General features: G+C 36.1%; 2 protein-coding genes and 1 long non-coding RNA gene across 3 annotated transcripts; 1 reads left to right on the top strand and 2 right to left on the bottom strand.

The window, feature by feature from the left end:
• Positions 1 to 6,894: 6,894 nt before the first annotated feature.
• On the bottom strand, positions 6,895 to 11,836 carry LOC107712071 (GATA-binding factor 2-like). Its single transcript, XM_016517196.1, has 5 exons — positions 11,581 to 11,836; positions 10,175 to 10,714; positions 9,320 to 9,462; positions 7,406 to 7,531; positions 6,895 to 7,128 (listed from the first exon to the last, which is right to left on the bottom strand). The coding sequence occupies exons 1-5, from the start codon at positions 11,834 to 11,836 to the stop codon at positions 6,895 to 6,897; spliced, it is 1,299 nt and encodes a 432-aa protein (XP_016372682.1).
• Positions 7,060 to 18,316, top strand: LOC107712073 (uncharacterized). Its single transcript, XR_001636761.1, has 3 exons — positions 7,060 to 7,111; positions 14,089 to 14,220; positions 18,182 to 18,316. It is a non-coding gene; the product is annotated as an uncharacterized LOC107712073 (long non-coding RNA).
• On the bottom strand, positions 17,510 to 21,728 carry LOC107712072 (fibroleukin). Its single transcript, XM_016517197.1, has 6 exons — positions 21,519 to 21,728; positions 20,629 to 20,815; positions 19,823 to 19,921; positions 19,594 to 19,706; positions 18,033 to 18,295; positions 17,510 to 17,911 (listed from the first exon to the last, which is right to left on the bottom strand). Exons 1-6 carry the CDS (start codon positions 21,726 to 21,728, stop codon positions 17,581 to 17,583), a joined length of 1,203 nt encoding a protein of 400 aa, XP_016372683.1. The 3' UTR covers positions 17,510 to 17,580.
• Positions 21,729 to 23,567: the final 1,839 nt, after the last annotated feature.

Below are 23,567 nucleotides of genomic sequence, written 5' to 3'. Positions count from 1 at the left end.
ATAAATAAATAAAAATTGAAACTACTTCCTTGCTACTTCCATTCAGTATTTGTGCTATAGACATGAAGTGTACCTGGATAACTCAAATGGTGAAGTGAACTGAACAGAGTTAAGCTATTACTTTTCTATGTGACCAGACTAGAGGTGAACTGGCATACTTTATACTTTTATACTTTATACTGACTTAAGACAGTAGGTAAGTAACCAGCTCCCACCTAGTAACGCCCTAGTAACGCCCTAGAAACCCAGAACCCCACAGCAACAGGACAGCAATCATGTTTTGTTCAGAAAATGTAAACACGTGGGTACAAATTCTCAAGTGTTGTCTTCATGTTGCCCAGCTATTAACTGACCAGTCATTATACATGTTATATTAAGTTAAAACTTTTCTGTTTTCTGTTAGGGTTAGGTGTGGGTTATATTCTAGTATTATATAGTAGGATAATTGAGACATTTTTTTCCCAGTCATCTCAATTCCAGAAGTGTCCCAATTACCTGAATTCACCCTATTGTAAATTATCCATATTTCATAATTCATTATATATAAATATATTATTTGCTTGAATTTGGTTGGCTAATTATGACAATTATGTATGGATTTTTCAGTCCTCAGTGTACGTCATGGAGTACGTCATGGAGATGCATTACATGCAAGCCATGAAAATCATCTGTTTAGTCTTGATTTGTAATGGCACACACTTGTCAAAATGCATCAGTCGTTTTTTGCATAGAGGTTTTAAGCTCTCAATGAATCAATCACTTGAGCAAAAAACATCAATCCTTCTATAAATCAATGGGCTACTGCTAGAGACCTCTGTATTACTAATCACATAATTTCCCTTAGCTGAGCTTTTAGCTGAACATAGACTAGTGTCCCTGCATTTTATAGATTTACTCAAGTCTCTGGGTGAATGAAAAGTTTAGTGCATTGCTGAATATATAACTGATCAAATTGAATGCCTTGTTGCTTGATTTTAGTGTTCTGTTTTTTTGTGATTGACTTTGTACCTTCAAAAAATATATTTTTCAATTATTCTTTAAAAAGATTGTTTAAAATAAGCAAGAATTTTTAATAAAACATGATGTGAGCTTAATGGGAACAGGGGTGTGCTTAAAGGTTACAGAAATGTACCCATTAAGCACAGCCAGACTTTTTGCATTTAATGATGCATATCTTAATTGAAATGCTTTTGTCATTTAAAATAAAATTAAATCTTTTTGTGTGAGAGATTAATATTTTATTTTAACATAACTTTTTATACTGAAACCAATATCTTGTGCACTAAAAATGTCTCAATGTAGATTTTGGTGAGCTTAATAGGTACGTTTACCATAATTATGGAAATTATGTATGGAATTGTCAGCATTTAGGCTAGTGTTTTACTTTTTGATGATGTAAGTGCATCATGGACATGCAAGCCTTGACAATCATCCCGTTTTGTCTTGATTTGTAATGGCACACATTTGTCAAAATGCATCAGTCGTTTTCTACATGGAGGTTTTAAGCTCTCAATGAACCAATCACTTGAGCAAAAAACATCAATCCTTCTATAAATCAATGGGTTACTGCTAGAGACCTCTGTACTACTAATCACATAATTTCCCTTAGCTGAGCTTTTAGCTGAACGTAAACTAGTGTCCCTGCATTTTATAGATTTCCTCAAGTCTCTGGGTGAATCAAAAGTTTAGTGCATTTTACAGTCTTTTAAAATTTCATACACTCTCACAAGCTACTTGAACATATAGAGCATTAAAAAAAAATCTTTTTGATTCAACACTTTTGCAGGAATTAAATTACATCTTATTTTATTAAGGTCTTATTAAAACCTGCAATGGAAGGGATTTGAGGCTGAGATATTGTAAACTGCTTGTTTACTCACACACATATATATCATGTTTCCCTGTGTGCTGAAGAATGTTGTCTTCACAGAGTCATAAAGTAACACACTCTTATAGTATAGGTCCACATCCACAAAAAACACAGTCATGTAACACATTCATTCAAAAGGGTGCTTTGTTCCAGTCCATTATCCCACTTTCCATCCTTTCTTTAATGCACTTTATCTCTGTCACCCCTTTGTTCTCTCTCACCTATTCTTTATGTTTGCTTTGTTTGGGCCTTTATGTCCATACAACCTTTATCCCACACCTCCCTTTCTCTTGTTTTCCTTTTCTTTGTTCTGCACTTTTCTTCCAGGTCAGCAGGATTGTTACTGTCTTCTGAAGAATTTAACTTTGTCACACAGGTATTTTGTGTGCTGCCTATGTGTTTGTCTAGATCATTCGATGCATATGAGTCTTAAAATAAAATTTTAATACATTATAATACATTTCATACATAAGAGTATGAGTCCATCTAATGTGGTAGATGCAAAAGTCATTGTTTTATACGTGTGCCGCCAATACGTGTTAAAGGCTAAAGATTGTGACCTTTGCCCTTTGAGGTTTGCATGCAATTGTTTAGGAGTGCATCAAACTGTCATTTTATGTTTTCTGATCAGTTTGTCGACACAAGTGACAGACACTTCAATATGAATTGCTAGACCGTAAGAAAGGAAGTAACAGAGGTAATTCTGTTTTGAACAGTTCAGGTTGCGCTCTTCCACTGTCCGACTCATTGGACCAATTAGCAGGGCGGTAAAAGCCTCCCAAATCCCTTACTGAAGAGACTAATAAAATTAGCAGGCCCTCCATCTTATCTTTGAACGATAAACAGCCAGCTATTAGATTACAGCTATTAAATTAGAAACAGTCTCTAAACAAACAATTACCTGAATGTAAGTGTGGGATGGGAAAAAAGAGGATAAAACATAGTGTGTGGAGAGTGTTTATGGATGTATAGAGGCTTTTGACCATGGTGGTTCCATGGTCCATTAATGGCTTGAATTAGTTTGATAACATCAATACATTACAATAATGGAGCAGAATATCTATCAACCTCTCCATTTAAACCCCTTTGCCATCCTTACACATTTTTCACATTTAATGTACACTAAAAACCTAAATATTATTCTGGCGCATATGCAACGTCTGGATCTGCATTCTGCCATAAATATATCAAAACTTAATTTTTGATTAGTAATATGCATTGCTAAGAACTTCATTTGGACAACTTTAAAGGCGATTTTCTCAATATTTAGATTTTTTTGCACCCTCAGATTCCAGATTTTCAAATAGTTGTATCTTGGCCAAATATTGTCCTATCCTAACAAACCATGCATCAATGGAAAGCTTATTTATATGTATAAATCTCAATTTTTCGAAAAAGTTACACTTAAGTCTGGTTTTGTGGTCCAGGGTCACATATACACTATATAATATATACCAAGGGTAGCATGTGTACACATGTAGGGTGTATAGTGTGGGTTTCAATATGTTTACTAATTACAGTTGAGGTTCTAATGACCCAGCTGTCACACAATACATCTCTCAGATTACTGTAGCAATGTGAGTCCTATTATACCCATATGCCTTTGGGTTTATTCAATCGGAACAATAAAAACACAATAGCAGCTCACTGAAAGAGCTGGCTTTGTGTTGTTCAAAAAGTGTGTCCAGATTTTGCTCGTGTGTGATTTAGTTTCTCAAAAATATCAGTAGATTCTATAAATCTGTATCATCTTCCTTTTTCTTTCTTTCTTTCTTTCTTTCGTTCTTTCTTTCTCTCTTTCTCTCTCTCTCTTTCTTTCTCTTTCTTTCTCTTTCTGCATATTTTACAAATATTTGTCTGTCAGCCAACTTATCTTAAATCTTTAGCCGGCCTGCTCTTTTTTTTCATTTTCACCGCTTCATTTTTGCCATTGTTCCTTCTCTATACAGCTCTATCTATAACTCTTTGTCTACACATTTCAACTTAACTTTCTCATTGGCTTCATGTTTATTTGACGTCCATCATGTTTATTTACCATTCTTTTTTATTATAGAGTTTCTCTTTAAGAAACTCTACATGATAGAGTTTCTCTTTAAGAAAATAAACTTTCTTTCTGTAATCTTCTGGCACAAACTATCCATAGTGGTTTGCTAGAATATTTTGCTTGTGAATTTGGTTGACTGAAATTTGCTGCAAACGGCTTTATATTATTTCTTAATTTCTGTTTAAAATGTATTTCATTAGACATGTAAACATTTGCAGTTTTAGTTTAGTTCATTGAGATAAGATATTCTGTATTGAGTTCAGACCTCCAATATATGGCATAATTTGATCATTATAACCTCTTGATTTAACAAGTATGTCTGTATATTTACTGTTATTGAGCCAGAGAACTTGTAACAGTGTATTTAGACTCCCCTCCTGCCTCCGGCCTACTTTCCTGCCTCTAAGGTTTCTCTTAGGACAAAACCACTAGGACAGGGAAAATAAAAGATTGGAGAAAGAGAGGAGGGAAAGAGAAGTAAGCAGATCTGTTACGCTGTTCCAGGAGGATGGCAGTAATACACATACACCACCTCACATCACACAAACTGTCCCTGGAGAGGGGAACTGAGCGCTCACAGTTGGTTTGTCATTTAAAATAAGTGATTGTTCTGAGACAGAGGATGAATTAATTTACCTGCTATACAGAAAGATTAGGAGAAGCAAAGAAAAGACAGACTGAAAGGGGTTGAATGTGGGTTGGCCTGTTATATGGGAGGGTTCTGTTGTGTCCCAGTTTTCTGACTGAATGTTTGCAAACAGCTACATCTGTTAGGTCAGATTGTACAAACATACTATGCATATGTTATTAACAAATATATATATACAGTAAAACTATGCTATATATACACTAGCGTTCAAAAGTTTAGGGTTGGTAAGATTAAGATGTTTTTGAAAGAGGTCTCTTTTTTTTTAACAAGGTTGCATTTATTTGATCAAAATATTGTACAATTTTAAATAACTGTTTTCTATTTTAATATATTTTAAAATATTTTTTATTCCTAAAATGGCAATGCTGAATTTTGATTGATTGATTGGATATAGAAAGACAGGATAGTGTTCTAATACAACTGAAGAATCAGAGATAAAATCTTTTTTAGATATAATCTCATATCCCATGGGTATTTACTCTGGCCTAGAAAATAAATAATACAAACCTTGCAACACACTCTTAAGAAGATGATCATTATAATAATAATAATAATAATAATTAATAATAATTTATAATTTAGCAGACGCTTTTATCCAAAGTGACTTACAGTGCATTCAGGCTATAAATTTTTTACCATTACTTAAGTTAGATTTCGATTAAGATTTATCAGATCAATTGATAAGTATATAAAACAAATGTATTTATACATTTAATTTTGCGATATTTTCTTTAGATTTGTTTTGTATATAAAATGCATAATCTATAAATCAGTGCAACTTTATTATTTTACTTGCAACATTGTCAAAATAATTTATATGTGCTTCACTTGTCTTGTTTTATATTACGGTGCAGTTAGTGTAATGAATTATAGTTCATACAATCAAGCCATATAGCTTCTGGTCATGTCATGTATTGCACCATCCTAGTCATATGGATTTACATTTCTTTTAAATAATCCGCTATGTACAATAATTTCCTGAATTACAGTTTAGGAAAGTGATTTCAAACAAGATGCCTGAGCTATTGGCAAGCTGCACATACTTTTGTGACATGTTGGAATCTAAGCACCAGACACAATGTACAACTGACAAAGTAGCAGGAATAGTAATGATGGCTGGTCTTTTCCAGGTCTCCTAAAAACAAACCCTGAAGACTTTCTCTGCTCTTCCATCTTTATCTCATCTCTCCATTTCCTCTTGTCTCTCTAGAGGCCTGCTCTTCACTCACTGTTTGTGTCCAGTCAGCATGCTGATAAGTGTTTGCAAGCGCACAGGAGTGTAAGGCCACACTTTTGCATTGTTTGTATGTTTGTAGCATCTCAATTTAATAATGTTTTTACAAGTATGGCAAGAACTCACATAAAAAAATTCGGTTTAAATCATTTATTAACTGTTGGAATCTAAGCACCAGACACAATGTACAACTGACAAAGTAGCAGGAATAGTAATGATGGCTGGTCTTTTCCAGGTCTCCTAAAAACAAACCCTGAAGACTTTCTCTGCTCTTCCATCTTTATCTCATCTCTCCATTTCCTCTTGTCTCTCTAGAGGCCTGCTCTTCACTCACTGTTTGTGTCCAGTCAGCATGCTGATAAGTGTTTGCAAGCGCACAGGAGTGTAAGGCCACACTTTTGCATTGTTTGTATATGTTTGTAGCATCTCAATTTAATAATGTTTTTACAAGTATGGCAAGAACTCACATAAAAAAATTCTGTTTAAATCATTTATTAACTACAATTTAAAATGAGTACACAATAAAACAAAAGTGTTTTGAGTGTTTGAACGTGTATTAAATGCATGTGTATACAGAAAATATGAATTGATACTATTGATGTTGATACTAGTTCATATATAAAGCTTGAAAATAAGAACAAAGAAAAAATAAATTAAAGAAATAGTTATATAATTACAAATGGTTTAGGGACAGTCCTAAATATTTGGTTTATATTATGACTTTTAAAATGGAGGGCTTCTCCTTCGTACTTCACAGTTGCATAAGATAGAGTGCAATGCTATAGATGACATAAACGTTTTTGTACTTGTGATTATATTTGAATAAATAGGGGATATTTATTATTAATGGAAAGCTGGCAAATTAATTAAACTCTTGGTGTACTACAGTTGGATTCTGGGTTGGTTTAATTCACATTTCAGAAATCCACAAAATAAAGTGCAACTTTTAAATCAAGAATGAATAGAATTTTGAGATTTGCATAATGAACATTTGAACCCAAGTCTGAAACATTAATAAAATGTCCTTGACCTGAACATTAAAACTGAAAAATGCAGTTAATGTGTTCATTAAGTATGGTATCTTCTACAAGTGTCTCTCAGCCTATAGCAGTGACTAAGCTGCTGTGACTGAATGCAGGATGTAATTGGATTGGTTGGGTCATATTGAAGGGGTGGGGCATGTTAGCCATGTGGCTGAAGGTGGATGGTTTCTCATGCACACAACTGTCAAATTGCTGAAAGTGTTCTCCTCTTCTCTTCTTAGGTTTGCCCGACATTTTTCTATTGCGTGTCTGGATCCCATCTTTCTTCATAGTAAGTGGACGGTTCACCTGAATTCGCAAACACAGATATACACGCTATAAACAATTTATACAATAATTATGCTATTTAATGTTTTAAAAATGGAATGCAAGCATATTCAACATTAAAAAGAATCCATTTTAGGTGCAAACTAGATCATTATTTAATGCAAACAACATATATAAACCCCTTACAAGTGGAAATTCAACATATATGTAAGCAGAAATGTGATTCTGTCCTTCATTTTGGTGTAGTCTGTATATACAAAGTGTTACGGTAAGTCTAGACATGTAAACATTTACTCACATTGTGTAGTTTGTAGTACAGACCACAAGCATTACAGACGGGTTCTCCATTGGCATTACGTCTCCAAAGTGTAGTGGTCCCAGTCTGGCAGTTGGCACAACAGGTGCCTGCTCGTCTAGATGCTGACTGCAACATAAAAAAACATAAAAAGAAATATGAAAACACCTGGTTGATGGGAAGTAACTGAGCAATGAGGAAAAAATAAAGCTTGTGAATAAAAATATAGTTGAACAGGAAAGACAAAAAAAAATTGCCCAATTAGCAAAGCCTGAAGCTATGGAAAATTCGGTCGCTCTGGCATTGAAGATGAAATGGCAGTTCTGATGCCGCAAATGTTTATATTTATATTTGTCTAGTAAATCAAATATAAATTTATGACTGTGAAATTCTACATATATTTTAAAATTCTAAAATAACATTTAAGATTTACGTAAGTCATTAAAAAAAAATGTGATATATATATATAGACTGATGATGAATGGAGCCACAGTTAGACCCTAGCAATAATATGAAAATTGCTGGTCCAAATCCTGTGTGGAACGTCAGAAAATGTAGAAGAGCATAGTGCTCTGTCCTTTTCTTTTGGACGTAGGCTGGCCGACAGAGATACACAGAAAATGTTCCTTTATAATTGTGACAACATTACATTAATATTACTGACACAACTGACAAACCAATACAATGGCATCTTAAGATATATACTGGTCTGTCTTTACAATATTCTTTTCTCAACACTCACAAACTGAATGGAGCTTTGTCTTATAAAGTAAGAGAAGAGTATATGTGTATTGCTTAAGTATTATAAAAATATTATTTTTAATTAATTATTTTAATAGGCAAGAAAATACTACTAAAACATACTAAAATGATAAAGAAAAACAGCCAACTTAATTAAGGAATAAAGAAATGAATAAAGAAACAGGATGATGCTGACTTCAGAATCTTAACTTTAACTTGACTCTCAGACTCTCATGTCAAACAGAAGTACAACCTTAAATGCCATAAATTCACATAACTATACAGAAATCGTAGATTCTCAACATGCCAAAAGAAAACAACTGCAAAAGGAAGCGGTTTTGGGTCTCACAAAGTTATCGGTACCGGGCAGACATCCTGCCAAGGAAACAAATGTTCTGCAGGCACTCTTCAAATATACGACCTGTAGCTGATGCAGAAGCACTCGTCACACACTCACTAAAGAATAAGACATGAAGCTAGTCAGCCTAATTTACAGCTAATACGCTCTAAATGGAGGGTCACACAAAATACACAGATGCAGTCAAGCTTTCAAGCTGATTTATTACGTTTCCCTTCAGTGACGGTAGTTCTGCAGCTGCTCTGTGCTTAACAATTACACTGGACTTTCATGAATGTGAAATTCAGTCGAACAGTGACATTTTTCAGCTTATATTTAAAATCATGAAATTCTTCAGCATACACATATATTTGGTGGACAGGAATTTATAACATTACAAGCATGGAATACACAAAATAAGGTAAAATGATAGGCCTGCCAGGAATACAACAAGTATCTGATTTCTGGTCAAATTTACACTGAATTCTAATTCATTACTTGCTATTTAAACCTGTCAATAGGGCCATGGAAACTCAGTGGTCCATTACACACACAGAGACTAATGCCTTTCACTCCTTTTCTCTCCTTCTCACTTTGTCTGTACACATTCTCTGCAGTGCATTACATGGGCACAATATTACAGAAAATGAAACACTACAACATATGACAGTTTTTCCTGAAGTGTTAATACTGTCTAGAGTTCCACATACATCAGCTGTTTTATTTTTCGCTAACATTTAGGCAATGACTTAAAAAATCATTTCTTCATTATACAGAAAGATTCTAAACTCAAACTTGAACTGTGTTTATGTGAAGGTGTGTATGTGTGTGGCACTTACCAGTCGGCGCTTAGGTCTGATGAGTGGTCGGTTCTGGCCGTTCATCTTGTGATAGAGTCCACATGCATTACAGAGATAATGACCTGTTCCATCTCTCCGCCACAGAGGAGTTGATGTAGCTCCACAGTTCACACATTCACGCCCTTCAGGCACAAATTATGCACAAAAGAGATGAACAAAATGAGGAGAGAGGAAATAAAAAAAACATAAACAACTTATTCATGCCTACATTATTTATTATATGTAGAGATAGATAACCAATTTGATATTTGTTTTACAGATATTCAAACTTTTATACTTTTGGGCCCTAAATAACACAGCACAGTACTTGTATAATTATTGTTATTATTTATGCCATTCTAAATAAAAAAAATACTAATAATGCAAATTATGTTTTTAGTCGAATTATTACTACTGTGTCAAAAAGCAGAAATAAAACTAATTAAAATGGGTTCTGCATACATGTTATTAAATATAAATATAAAAATAATCTGTAATCTATATGGTCAGATTACTTCTACAGAATATTTTTAGATATTAATATTGTATATATTGTATTTAGCTATTATTGTAATAAAGTGCATTTTCCTTTATTTCAATCCAGATGCACAAACTGTGCCTACTGCAACAAAGTTATGGCAACACATTACAGTGTCCATGTATTTATAATTTATATAGCAATACCAAAGCATATACTGCTCCATAAAATTATTATAAAATAGAACGTTCATTAGGTACTGAAATTATACTATTACATTAACACTATGTTTGGATCATTTACCGTATGTTTAAAGTTAGACAATTAATCTCTTGTAAATTCCACTGTTAATTTGAACTATGAACTCTGAACTTTACCTGAGAAAGCGCGGCTTTTGCTTTTGCATTTTGACGTCATGTTGCTCGCGCTGCTCCCGAGCAGACCTCTGGAGTAAAACACACTGCTTGGGTACTCGTGCGCTCCAGATAGAGCGTAATCGGAATATGAAGGTATAGTTGTAGTTTGTGCCAGATTGCCACGGATTGGACTGGAGCACTCCATCTTCATCCCGTCGACAAGATGGAGATGGTACTTCCCAGTGTCCCTCACAGAAGTACAAGCAGGGTCGGGGGACGCATCTTTGGGTGGAGTAGGGGGCAGGCAGTAGAGCTGAGGGCTGCAGTGTTGAGTCATTGACAGGCAAGGCATCGAAGCCGGGCCAGGCGTACCGGTGCCGGTGTACAGGGTGTTTGCGTTGTCGGCGCCTGCTGAATGCAGAACCGCTTTGCCCAGGTGGCTGACGGTCCATGTGCTGTGGTGCTGCGCCGCCGAAAAAGTCGATTTGTTGTTGTCCAGTATAGAGAGACCTTGAGTGTGGATAAGGTGAGGTCGACACATTGAGCCACCCGTAAACCGTGCTGCCAAAAGGAGAGGAAAAATATATACACGTAGATAGTTAAAAGTCAATTCGATTCAAATTTTTATCCACGTTTAACCACACTGCAAAAAACACTAGTTAAAAAGTAGGTATTACGCAATCCAAATGAGGAAACTCGAAAATGTTTTAAATCGCAACTATCAAAAGTGATTGACAAATTAAAACTTGTTGTGGGAGGCCAGATTGGAAAAGCGAACCGATTACTATCAATTGGAATTAGAATTAATATCTCAAAATAGCCTATTTGAAACCATTATAATTATTTTCTTCTTTGTCAGATGTTATTTTAATTTCCGCGAAACGAATTTGATTCAAAACGCGTGTCATGGTTTTTGTTTCTTAAATAGGCCTACTATACTTAGGCTAAATGTATACATTCGTTAAAACAGACATTAATATAGCCTAATCTAATACGGTCTATTAATATGATATTATATAACACATTTAAATGTACAATATTAAAATAATAATCGTATATTTAATTTGTGACATTTGTAAATACACTTAGGCTACTTAATATAGCCTACTTAATACTCCAATCCAGTTTATTAAGAGTCGTCAAACTGAATTGGAGCTTGTGTTCATTGAAACTGATATCACAGAATTAGCCTACACTACCATACCATTATTTAATAATAATAACAAAAGTAATTTTCTGTTGGAATACTATATGAAAGCGTGATAGAAGCAGATAAAGCATGGATCCGATTAGAAAAAAAAGAAAGAAAAAAAGTGATGCAGTAAAAAAAGCATATCCTTCGATCTCAAAATTGTGCTGTTACACTGACAATAAAAAACTAATAATTGTAATTAAGAAAAAAATGACAGAACTCCAGGCCCACTCACCATGCGTTTGACTGTAAGACATTCGTGCACGAGTATGAGAGTGGGACCCGTGTGAGTGATAATAGGGGTTTCCTTGAGAGTCCAAATGACTGAGAAATACATCCACCTCGTCTGGTGGTAATAATGGGGCACCTGTCTCCATATATCCCGAATGATGTCCTAAACCAGCGTGCGGAGACACCGAGTCTGAGGTACCCATTAAGGCTGAATGATGGGCATGCATCATCCACCGGGGCTCCGCAGGGAGCTCCATCATCTGCTCTCCCGTAGGACAGGGATGCAAGTTTACGTGAGCGGTGAAAAAACAAACTTAACCTTTTTTTGAAAAGTTATTCCAAGTTCATCCAGCGAGTATGTTTTTCCAAAGTGTTGTTTTCTTGAATGTCTTGAATATAAGCCTAAATGATTAAGTACGCATATGAGTGCGTAAGCCTAAATGACTATATAAATAGCCTATTAAGTCAGGAGTTTGCGCGTATGTCGCGCGTGCAAAGATCACAAAAATGCCACCACAGCTGATTACCCCAGCTATGTGTGTTGGTGTGCACTGAGGTAGATCCTCAGATAATGTTCGAAACCAAATCCTGTGCGTTGGAAGAAAAGCAGAGTTTGAAAAAATAGTCCAAGAAGAGTAACCGACCTTCTTATCTCGTCACTCCATAACGTGCCTACGGCTCAAAAAGTACCTACTCGTGCCTGTGAGGATAAGGATGATCGCCACAGGTAGTCACACTAGCGACTAGTCAAAAATCAGTGTGTAAAAGAGTTGTATATGAGACAGGACTCCTCCCTTCAGCATAAATGATTTTCTAGCCAATTAGAGTTCGCCTTTTTTCCAGCTTGACACCTGAAACTCCAATTTACCCCACGCGTCTCTTTATCCATTCGTTTCGCTGCAGGTCTGCGCTGCTAGTAGTTGTACATTTCACACAGCAGCATCCTGTAGCTTCGCGCGAATGGATAAGTCACTAATTGGTAACACTTAAAGTTTACATTAAGAAAAAAAACAAATAATTTGTACACATTTATAGTATTAGTATAAAATTTATATGTAGTCCTACATTTATATTAATTCTCTGAAAACTATATATCAAATAATACAGACCGCATTGGGTTGCCATTGAAACTGATGTAGCGCCTGGAGAAACCTGCGCATGCTACAGGTGAGGTGAGTATTCTTTTTTCCCCTCTACGAAGCAATGCAATGCAACGTCCTCCATCGACTTCTCCTGATCTTTAATAATTCAGGGAATAAGTTTCTGGCCAGTGCGCGCGTATTGTCTGTCTCGGCAGATGCGTCTCGTGCGCGGTCAATGACAACACGAAACCGCTGACCACCTAAGATCTCTCATAAGATCTTTCCATCACTTTGATGAGAGAGAGAGGGAAAGTGAGTCAGGCAGGGTGAATGAGAGAGAGAGATGACATTCCTTCAAAGCGCTTGTCGTTATTGCCATTCAAAATTGGACAACTGCAGTCATTTGGCACGTAAATTTGACATAAATCGATCTGTAAATGAAGTGGTGTGCTATATATTTGTTATGTATGTGATTAAAGATTAAAATGACTTTGGTCAACTTTGGTTTGGTTTTGGTTTCTGTAAAGAAAACAATCCTTCCTCATGCTTCAGATTTTAAGTAATCAAAAGGCTCAAGAGGGTAAAGAGCAGCACTGAATTATTTCCAGTACATGTATATATTATGGAGTCAGCTCACTAGGATGACCAAGTGATCCATTGTGCAATCTTTTGTTGTGTTCCTTCTGCATCTGATGGAGCAGTTTGAACAAATCTTAAGATTTCATAAAACCTGTATGATGAACATTTTAACCTGGAACTCGCTCTTATTCTCACTGCCCTCCTCTCACTCTCACTTTCTCTCTCTCCACTTGACAATGTAAGCTAAACAATGCAGCCCCGTGATCCCTTAATTGCCTGTTCATTTCCTCTGCAAAAGAGTATCAGGAAGGCAGTATTAACAGCATACTGCAGTAACAATCTGTCAGTCATCTTTTCCCTTTCTCAGGCAAAAGACCAGAAAGGAATATTAAACTGCCCACAATATATCCACAGTCATAACAGTCATTACCTTGATTTTACTTTCACTGAGATTGAGTGTTTTGGTTTTTTAAGGCCGGACCATTTATGTCAATTTTTTTGTTTTTGTTTTACAAATCACATCTGCAATTGTTTATACTTTTTATTCTGTAAAGAAATAATATACAGATTTACACATATATAATCAGATTACAGTTATTTAAGGACTTTAATTATGAAATGGATGCATTTTTTCATTATGATATTTACTTTTTTGACAAGATTGTGAAATTAATGATATCTGAAACCATACTTTTGTCCTGAATTGGATAATGTGGATATTTCATATGGACTTTAGTGTGTGTGTGTGTGTGTGTGTGTGTGTGTACATTTTGTGCATCTGTTTGTGAATGATAGTGAATGTGTGTGAAGATGTTGTAGTGTGAATAACCCTCTCCCCCTCCCATACCCAGAATGCCTTGCAGGCCTGGTTTTCACCACATCAGGATACAGGGCTGCTGGCTGAATTCCGGTATGAAACGGAGCGCTGGTGCACCGCAATCTGTGTCATACACATGCACATCCCTCTTCAGACAGATGGACAGGTGCTGTAACGGACACTTGCCTTTACTCACGTGTAACATTCATTAAGTGCAAAGCAACCAATTAATTTAATGTCACACACAAACAAACTTTATATTCTTTAATCCACTCTGTGCAGAAAACTACCAGAGCAACATCACACACATATTAGAGCTGATGCTTCAGATTTCAGCCAGGATACTTTCAAAATTAGCGTACTTCGATCTTAAATTATTAATTGTGAATATGCTAAGAATGTATGCCTGTATAAAATCTTTTAGAGATGGAGTCAGGTGTATTTTGTGATGCTAGTAAGTTAGTAGTTCGCCTTAAAGGCCCAATGAAGGTGAATTAGCCAAAGCTAGATTCCAGCATCTTTTTATTCATAGTTGGGAAGCCCTAGCATGGAGTTTCCTGTTCATATCATGTGCTCAAGAGCAAGTTATTAGATATTTCAAAACTGATGTCACAATACAACTTTATTCTGACATTCAAATGAATGTTTATACCTTTAAATCAGCATGAAAATAGGTCTCTCTGGTTAAATTAGATTTCTAAAAATTTAAAAGTGACAGTTCACAAGATCACAAGCAAAGTCACTGCTATGTATTAGTGTAGTGCCGTATTAAATGTATTAGTGTGTTTTGGTTGTGTAAGTGCATGGCAGTAGGACAAAATTAATATGAAAGAAAAGAGTAAGCTAAAAAAAAAAAGCGATGGGGACAAGAGCAACTCGACTCTTGGATTTCAGGCTATATTTTTATTCATATTTGGATTAGGTGATAATCAGCAGTTGTTCCCATTATGTTTAGTTATAATGGACTTCTACTGAGACGTCACTGAGCACCTTTAGCATGCTTCAATCAAACCAAAAGGCTGGTGATCAGATTTTCAGTAATTTTTAACTCAAAGCTGCCATCTTCTGGCCATTTTCGCCTTTCTGAACCATAGCGCTTCCATTGAACCGAGACAACATGCTCAACACACAGCCTCCTGGTTACGTCAGGCCTGTTTTCCAATTAACCTGCCTGATTAGCATGAATAATGACAAATACAGATGTGTCATCTTATTTAGATGATGAAAATACAATATATCAATGATTACATCACATTAAGTGGCTTTTCAACTTTAACAAGGTCTGCTTCTGAAACAAATATCTAGATGTTGAAAGTTCCTTGGGGACAAACGCACACAAGCTTTTCTCCACTATGTGCAGTATGCAAAAATGTGTGGTAAGAGAGTAAGTGTATGCGTGCATGAGTGTTTTCAGCTTTAAGGGGATGTGCTGGGTAACTGTTGCCCGCTTTGGGTTTCCGGACTGTGTGCCTGCAGACTGTTAGTTCCCCCTCTCCCTCTCCCTTTATCTCTCTCCCCATCACTCCTTTTATCTCCTTATCATACCAGCCAGGCACTCAGCCAGGATACTGTGGTAACAGCCGAGCTGGCTTCTGCTTCACCATAGTGATCTTGATGGTGCAAATGAGAAGAGAGAAGCCTTCATTGAGAGTAACTATGTTTATTTGTTCTGATTTTGATCAACTTGATTCATTCGCCAGCCAAACAAACCGGATGACATATGATGGACTGAATGTCCACAAATAAGAGGCCTGTACCAATGCCATCCGCATTTGTGGGTGAGCATCAATTCCTCATGGTCTGTACATACTTAAAAATATGTCAATATAAAGCTGTATTTCTACGTATAAGATACAGACAGACTGTTGTGAGCAAAAATATCCCTAAACTCCTGTGCAGAATAATTTTCTGATGTCCCATGTTCTCTGTGTGCTGTAGTCACAGGCCTGACAAAACTCATCCAACTGTATGGATGAAAACAGTCTTTAAACTGCATTGTGCTGCGGCATGACTGTGTGTTTGAATGTGTATGTGAAATATCATATCTGGTTGGTAGTCCGCAGATCATAGGCAAAAGAGTATTAATAGATACTGAGAACGTGTTGAACAGACTGGCAGCTCTTTGTGAATACGGCTAAAAGGAGCAGATTCAACAGATTCACACTCCCACTGTTCACCCTCTATAACACACACACTTTCTGTCTTTCAGGGATCAGAGGTCCATCTTGGTTATTAATGCCATGTGTATGTGAGTTTGTTTGTGTACATTTTGTAACCTATGATGCCATCGCACTGAAATCTCAACACTCTGACCGCAGTGGCTTACAAGAAACTTTGCTTTTTTCACCCCAAACCCAATCCGTCCACAGTTTACTGTTATCCTTTATAGTCAAAGATGTGATAAGGATTTATGGCTTTTGAGAATGTGTCAGTGGCAGGATAGTTTTGGTATGGCAGTCGTTCACCTGGAGACTGAACAGAGAAAGTGTATGGGAAGAAATGAGCTGAGCATAAATCAAGGCCTTCGATCAGCCAAATGATACCTATTTTTTGATACCAAATTTATGTTTATTTCAGATGATGAGTGAGAACTTTTCTATGCATAATTTTGGATTTTATTTCACTGTAAGTGCAGCACAACCACAAGGGCCACCTTAGACCTGTTGAACTTTGACCTTTCTGCATTATGAATGATTTTAGCTACGAGTATAAAATGCAGTCAGCCAGTCATTTTCGCAGAAGAAACACTGATGGGGTGATCAGGACCCTAAAGTGAAGGCTTAAAATTTGCACAGTATATAGAATATTGGTCATTATATAGGTTTGTCAACAGAAAAAAATGGGGTAAGTATTCTATAGAGTTGTTTAATAAACTTAACAATAAAAGAAAGTAGCAACAGATCGTTTTTCTGTATTATGACATACTCGAGAAAACGGATTATCAAAAAAGGAAAAATGTAAGGCAGTGTCTTGGTTCTATTCACAAGTTGTTGATTGGATGGAGGCATATTGGCTGATGCAGAGCTTGCAGTCAATTATAAGAAAGGGGTGGGATTTAAGCAGACTAAATGATTGGAGAATGATCGCATATGTCACCTGTCATTTCACTAAAAGATTCAGTTGTTTTGAACATTTTGAGTCATTTTCAGAACATTTTAATTAAGAATTACGAGATTAAGAAAAGAAACATATGCACATATGAATTGATCACAGCAAGATCAATAAAAATAGATTTTTGACTTCGAATAAAGAAAAAAATAAATTCCTGTATTTGCAACACGAATAGCGTTTGATAGTTTATTTGCGTCTCAAAAAACTGTAACTGAAAATCGATAATGTACACTGAGTAAAAGAGTTTTCTTAAAATTACATTTGACATTTTTTCAAAAATAAATGTGTTCTCATATCATACAGTTCTCTAAAAATCTCAAGTTCAATATAATGGCAGGTCCGGGTTATGTAATTACAAGCCATTATTTAAATGAAATATGTAGTGCAAGAGTATGATTACATATCAACATTTTCCTTAGCTCTGCCTTGGTCTAGTTTTCATTTCAACACTCTTGAATGAGTATCGTTCCCCTGTGCGATAGTCAGTCAGGATATACCAGGTGCCCCAGTAGATGCCATCCGTGATGCCACTGTAACGCCCGTGATAGTAGCGTCCATTGAGGTTAGCAGCCAAACAGGAATCAAACCACCAGCCTGCACCATAATAACGGGCACAGTTACCAGCAGCGTAGCGATCATGATCCTGGTCATATGTACTGAAAGCTCGGCCATCGTGATTGTACTGTTTGCTGTAACTGAATGCATTGCCAGCATCGCCATGATAATCTCGAGCAGTTAAACGGAACCTTATGGAGAGAAGAACATACATGCGTCATGATGAGAAACTGAACTATTTCATGGTTTGTTTAAACTCTGCTTTGACACCAGTCTTTCAATAGAAACTAGTATGTCTATGTGTGCATATACCTCTGGTTTTCTCCTGCCACTTTAAAGTTGTTATAGTTAGCATGACGTGTCTGGTCGTGCCAGTCTTGGAGAGTGATGCGGAGCGTGTGATGCCCACTTGCGGTTAGTGCGTAAAGAACTGCATTCCCTAACCAGTGCTCTGTCTGCAGGGAGCCGAATCCATCACGGTACTCCTGCCAGGTTCGGTTAAAGTCAGTTTGTCCATCAAACCGGCGCTGGAACACCGTCCATCCCCCACCAGCTGAAACCATGTCACACACGGCCTGGAATGGACAAGTCATAAAGAAAACACACATATAGGCTCAGAGTTGCCTCCAAAACTATCTGAATTTTTTAAAAATTCTGTCATCATTTACTCATCCTCCCAATCTGCATGCTTGTGTTTTTTGGAGCACAAAATAGCTTAAAAATGTTTCCGTGGGGTTAATTTGTCCATCCAATGCATGTCAATGGATTCCAATCGGACACGGTGTTATTTTAGCTATTTGAAACCATGTCACACACGGCCTGGAATGGACAAGTCATAAAGAAAACACACATATAGGCTCAGAGTTGCCTCCAAAACTATCTGAACTTTTAAAAAATTCTGTCATCATTTACTCATCCTCCCAATCTGCATGCTTGTGTTTTTTGGAGCACAAAATAGCTTAAAAATGTTTTAATTTATATGCTATTATAGTTTTTATTAGTACTTTGAATTGGCTTTATAGCTTTTATTTTCCTACTTTCAGTTTTCATTTAATTTTAGTTAATGTTTTTAGTAATTTTGTTTGTGCTTTTGTAATTTATTTCTTTTTTTTACATTACTATTTAGGTGTAATATATTTTTATTTCAGTTTTAGTCTTAGTTTCCAGTTAGTAATTTTAGTGCTTCAACTTAAACTAAACAGAAATTAGAACTGAACTGAGAATTGAGTTTTTATTTTATTTCAGTAGTTATATTTCAATAGTTTTAGTTGACGATAATCACCCTTTGATGATGCCGGGTGATCAAACCAGTGATCTTCAAAATCATCTTTTAATTTTTGAGTGAACTATCCCTTTAAGTCACACTGGACGTGTATTAGGTTGCAAAATATAAATCCAAGTGGAATGTACTTCACAACATTTACATTTATGCATTTGGCAGACAGTTTATGCCATTTATACTATTTATCAGTTGATGCATTCCCTGGGATGATGATCTACTGTTTTATATACAGGAATGTTTGTTTGGTTCCAGCTTTTAAAACAATAGTACACTTGTACACTTTCTGTGCATTTAATGTTTGTACCTCTAGCGCTGGCTTCTTTGGATCTCATCTTTTAATTTTTGAGTGAACTATCCCTTTAAGTCACACTGGACGTGTATTAGGTTGCAAAATATCAATCCAAGTGGAATGTACTTCACAACATTTACATTTATGCATTTGGCAGACAGTTTATGCCATTTATACTATTTATCAGTTGATGCATTCCCTGGGATGATGATCTACTGTTTTATATACAGGAATGTTTGTTTGGTTCCAGCTTTTAAAACAATAGTACACTTGTACACTTTCTGTGCATTTAATGTTTGTACCTCTAGCGCTGGCCACTTTGGATCAGGTTGTATGGTGTAGATTCCATTCTCTTTGATTCCTAATTGGTAGATCTCATGACAGTCTTGAGGGTAAAGCCCTGCAGAGGGAGGCACTGCCGTATAGACCCAAACAAAACATCTGTGAACAATTTGTGCAATAAATATCCTAGTAGTATGCTGGACTGCGTGGGGTATTTGTTTTGTGTGTGTGTGTGTGTGTGTGGCTCACCTGTAGGAGTCCTTGGTTTGAGGCCATTAGGTTTAGAATCTGTGATACTCTTCAGCAACAGCAGCAAGTCTTTCTCCCCATTTTTGCCCACCACACGTTCTATGACCGAAAGAGAAAGTCCCTTAGTCAAAAAATTATAAAGGAATGCATTATTTTCTACAGGATTCCTGTTAAGATTTCCTATCATGATTTGGAACCAATCCAAATAAATGAGAACGGAAATGTTCTTACAGAATTCTAACACAAACCATCCTATAAAAACACAATTATAATGACTATTGCTAATATTCCCAAATGAATATAACGCCCCTGTAGGACATAAAAAGAAACGATTTACGATTGAAAACTCCCTGTGATTCCCTGTCAAATACAAAGCAATATGATAAAAACAGATAAAACATAGCAAAGAGAATGTATCTGATGCAAAACATTTTTACATTTACATTTTTAGAGTGTTTTTATTAATAAATTATTATTTGTTTGATTATTTGCTAGTTGACTATTTCAGGATGGTTAGAGTTTGTTGTGAGGTTATACAAAGGTTAGAGAAAGGTAATGAGAGGGTCAGATTGGGGCTGTCAAGGGTCAGTTTTCTTGCATTCCTAAGAACACCACTGTTTGCTGAGTGTAAATTAGGTGTTAACTTAATTGAGAGAACAGCAGGAATGAAAGAATCAATAAATTATGAAGGGCAAGCGTAGTTAGTCTGTTAACACATTGGAATCACACATTAATATGCTTTATCTAGGCATGTCGTTTTATTTAAGAAGGAAATGTAAGAGTTATATGTTGTGGAATGTAATGACCGAGTCTGGTGGCCATCTCTCTGAGTCTCTGACTATGGCAGTGGAGGTCACATTCTGTCAGCACTGCTGCCATGAGAGCCAGAAAGGCTACCAGTGAGTCAGAGCCGTCTCCCTGACTCACAACCACTGATTCATGTTGCAGCATACAGCGCTGAAGCTGGATGAGACGTTCAGATGTATCAGACACCTGCAGGACACATATAAACATACACCGACATAAAAACACAAAGAACATGCATCTTGCATCTCAATCACCATATTTTACATTGTATACAGATTCTCCATATTCTAACACTTTAACTTAGCGTCAGTAGTTGTTAATTTTGTTCATGTTTATTCATTATATATTTTTTTCCATTTCATTAAATATTTTCTTATAAAAATGACACTGATGCATTCATTCATTCATTCATTTTATTCTCGGTAAAAAAAAACAAGGTGACTAAAAAGTTGTAATGGCCCAGCACTCTGACACACTTGCATAACCATAATTTAAAAAATATATGCTTCATAATTAACATATTTGCTTCAAGAAACCCCATAAATTATATGACTACTTAGTACTTAGTATGTACTTTTGTACTTATATAGCTGTCTTAAATGCGAAATATTTAAGGATGTGTGCTATTGAATTTAACCAGTATTAATTATTATTCAACAGGCAAATAATGAAGACAGGAATGTATATAAATTAAAATTAAGTAAAAATGAATAATCCTTCTACAGCATTTATTAATCTTAATGGTAATGTAAACGTTTACTAATACATGTTTAAAATCGTTCTAAAAAATTTTAAAAGTTGAATCTGTTAAAATGTTACTTAAAGATATTTGTGCCCAGTAATACACTCTCAGATCTGTCACCAAGGATCATGTTTAGGTAATGCTTACCTGTGTGGTTTTGCGGTTCACTGGAGTCTTTCTAATTTGCGAGTCCTGAGAGTGAGGGTGATGTATTTTAGGGGGTGATGCTGTTGCACTGCAGCTCCCCTCACATCTGCCGTTGGGTGGCCCGGCCACCAGGATGTCCCTCTGACACAGCACACAGACACACATCATGTATGCTCCTAGCAAAAGCAAGGGCACAACCCGCACACACATGCTGCTCAGGCCGTAACACGAGTCCAAAGAGATATTATGCACCTGTTCCCTGTCTATTCTCTCTCTACTCTACCGGTATCTACTTTATACTACTTATCTTCAATAGGATGTTCTCTAGCCACACTCCTGTGTTCAGATCAGTATCATCTGCAGTCTATCGAGTCCTACACATTGTATTTCTTTCTCACTATGAGCTCGTCAGAGTCTCCTCTCCTGTTTTTCTCTTTTATTTGATCTTCTCTATCCCTCCCTCTCGCTCTCCTGCACACTCTCTTCTGTTTGTGAGGCTCTTTTGGCTCAGATTCCTAGATAACTGCGGCTCTTTGCTGTCTGACATGCACCAGTACACCCACCCCCTAACACACACTTGTACCTATATATCTATATGCACATGCAAACACACGCATGAAATTTCACAATCAAATCCATCTAGAATCTACAAATAATCACACACTCTCATACAGTCACATTCAAATACAAAGATAAAACATCCTCATCAGGTTTTACCTAAACCTCTTCACTGTGTGTGTGTGTGTGTCTTGTTTTGAAGTGTGTGTAAAGTTTATTGAGTTTTAAGGTCATAAAAACTTGGAATTCCTCTTTTAACACTCTTATTAAAAGACAGACAGTCACACACTAATATATATAAACACATATGGCCAGGAGAAGGAGAAAACGCTTTTGAATAGGATGACCTGTGCTACACTTTGACTTTTAACCTTTCTATGTCTCTAAAGGGAAGGTGCTAGACCTATTTTATTGAGAGGTGTTTCCTCTTTGTGTGCATGTGTGCAACAGGAAGTGGCTATAACAGCTGTGTAACTGTAAATGTACCAACATGCATATTACAGTCAACGCATGACTCACCTGTAGGTCGGTAACGAACAGATCAAAAATCACTATATGTTGGGGTATTTCCTCATCAAAGTGTAATTAATCTGGGTGCAGAAAAGACATGTTTACAATTTGTAATGAATTTAGGACATATGTGGCCTGTTATTATGTGTAACACCTTCAAGGTTTGGAAGGTGTGAACACCCTGTACATGTGTATACAATCATAACACAAATCATTATCAGTAGATATACTGCCATCTAGTGCTGAATGTCTGGGATGAAGGCATTTAGAAGAGAAATTGAATTATTTTGAAAAATGTTAAATTCTTTATTTGTTTTATTTCTAACAAACTGATGTTGCAGAATAATGAACTTTCACGGCCTGATATGTTGACCAGACATGATGCATCCTTATTCAGGTTTTACTTTTGATTATTATTATTATTATTAATTATTATTACCTTGATTAAAAATATCTACTTATTTCATGGCATTAGTTTTTAGCTCATTTGCATCTGGAAAAATGTTATGAAGCTTATTGCCATTTATGTGATGGGTGGGGGTCACATAAAATATTTTCTATCTATCTATCTATCTCTATATATTCCCTTGATATCTTTTGAAACTCTCAGGAGTATCACGTTATGGTTATATTAATCAAACCTGTATCTAATGGAAGGTGTAACTATACAAATGTACTCTGTGGCGACCCCTGAAGTTTTTAAACAGCACATGCCACAAGAGGGGTTGGGTTTGCTCAACATTTTTGAAAAATACCCCATTGTTAGTTAGACTCTCTGTTAAACTAAACTTTGATTTATTATCATATCATGTTTTTAGCATAATTTAAACTATATGCCTCATGCCCAAATAGTTCATGCCCAAACAGTCTCTTCTTATTGTACCAACTCTTACTGTACGTTTATCATGGTCAAAATTAAATCATAGAAAGTTTTACAGTTTATCTCTAATCTGTCAGCACGTTACAGCTCAGTGCAGTAAC

This window comes from Sinocyclocheilus rhinocerous, unplaced genomic scaffold, assembly GCF_001515625.1.
Source record: "Sinocyclocheilus rhinocerous isolate Xijiao unplaced genomic scaffold, SAMN03320098_v1.1 scaffold1710, whole genome shotgun sequence".
Taxonomy (NCBI): domain Eukaryota; kingdom Metazoa; phylum Chordata; class Actinopteri; order Cypriniformes; family Cyprinidae; genus Sinocyclocheilus; species Sinocyclocheilus rhinocerous.
The sequence above is the reverse complement of the archived record's forward strand: the minus strand, read 5'-3'. Positions and strand labels throughout refer to the sequence as shown.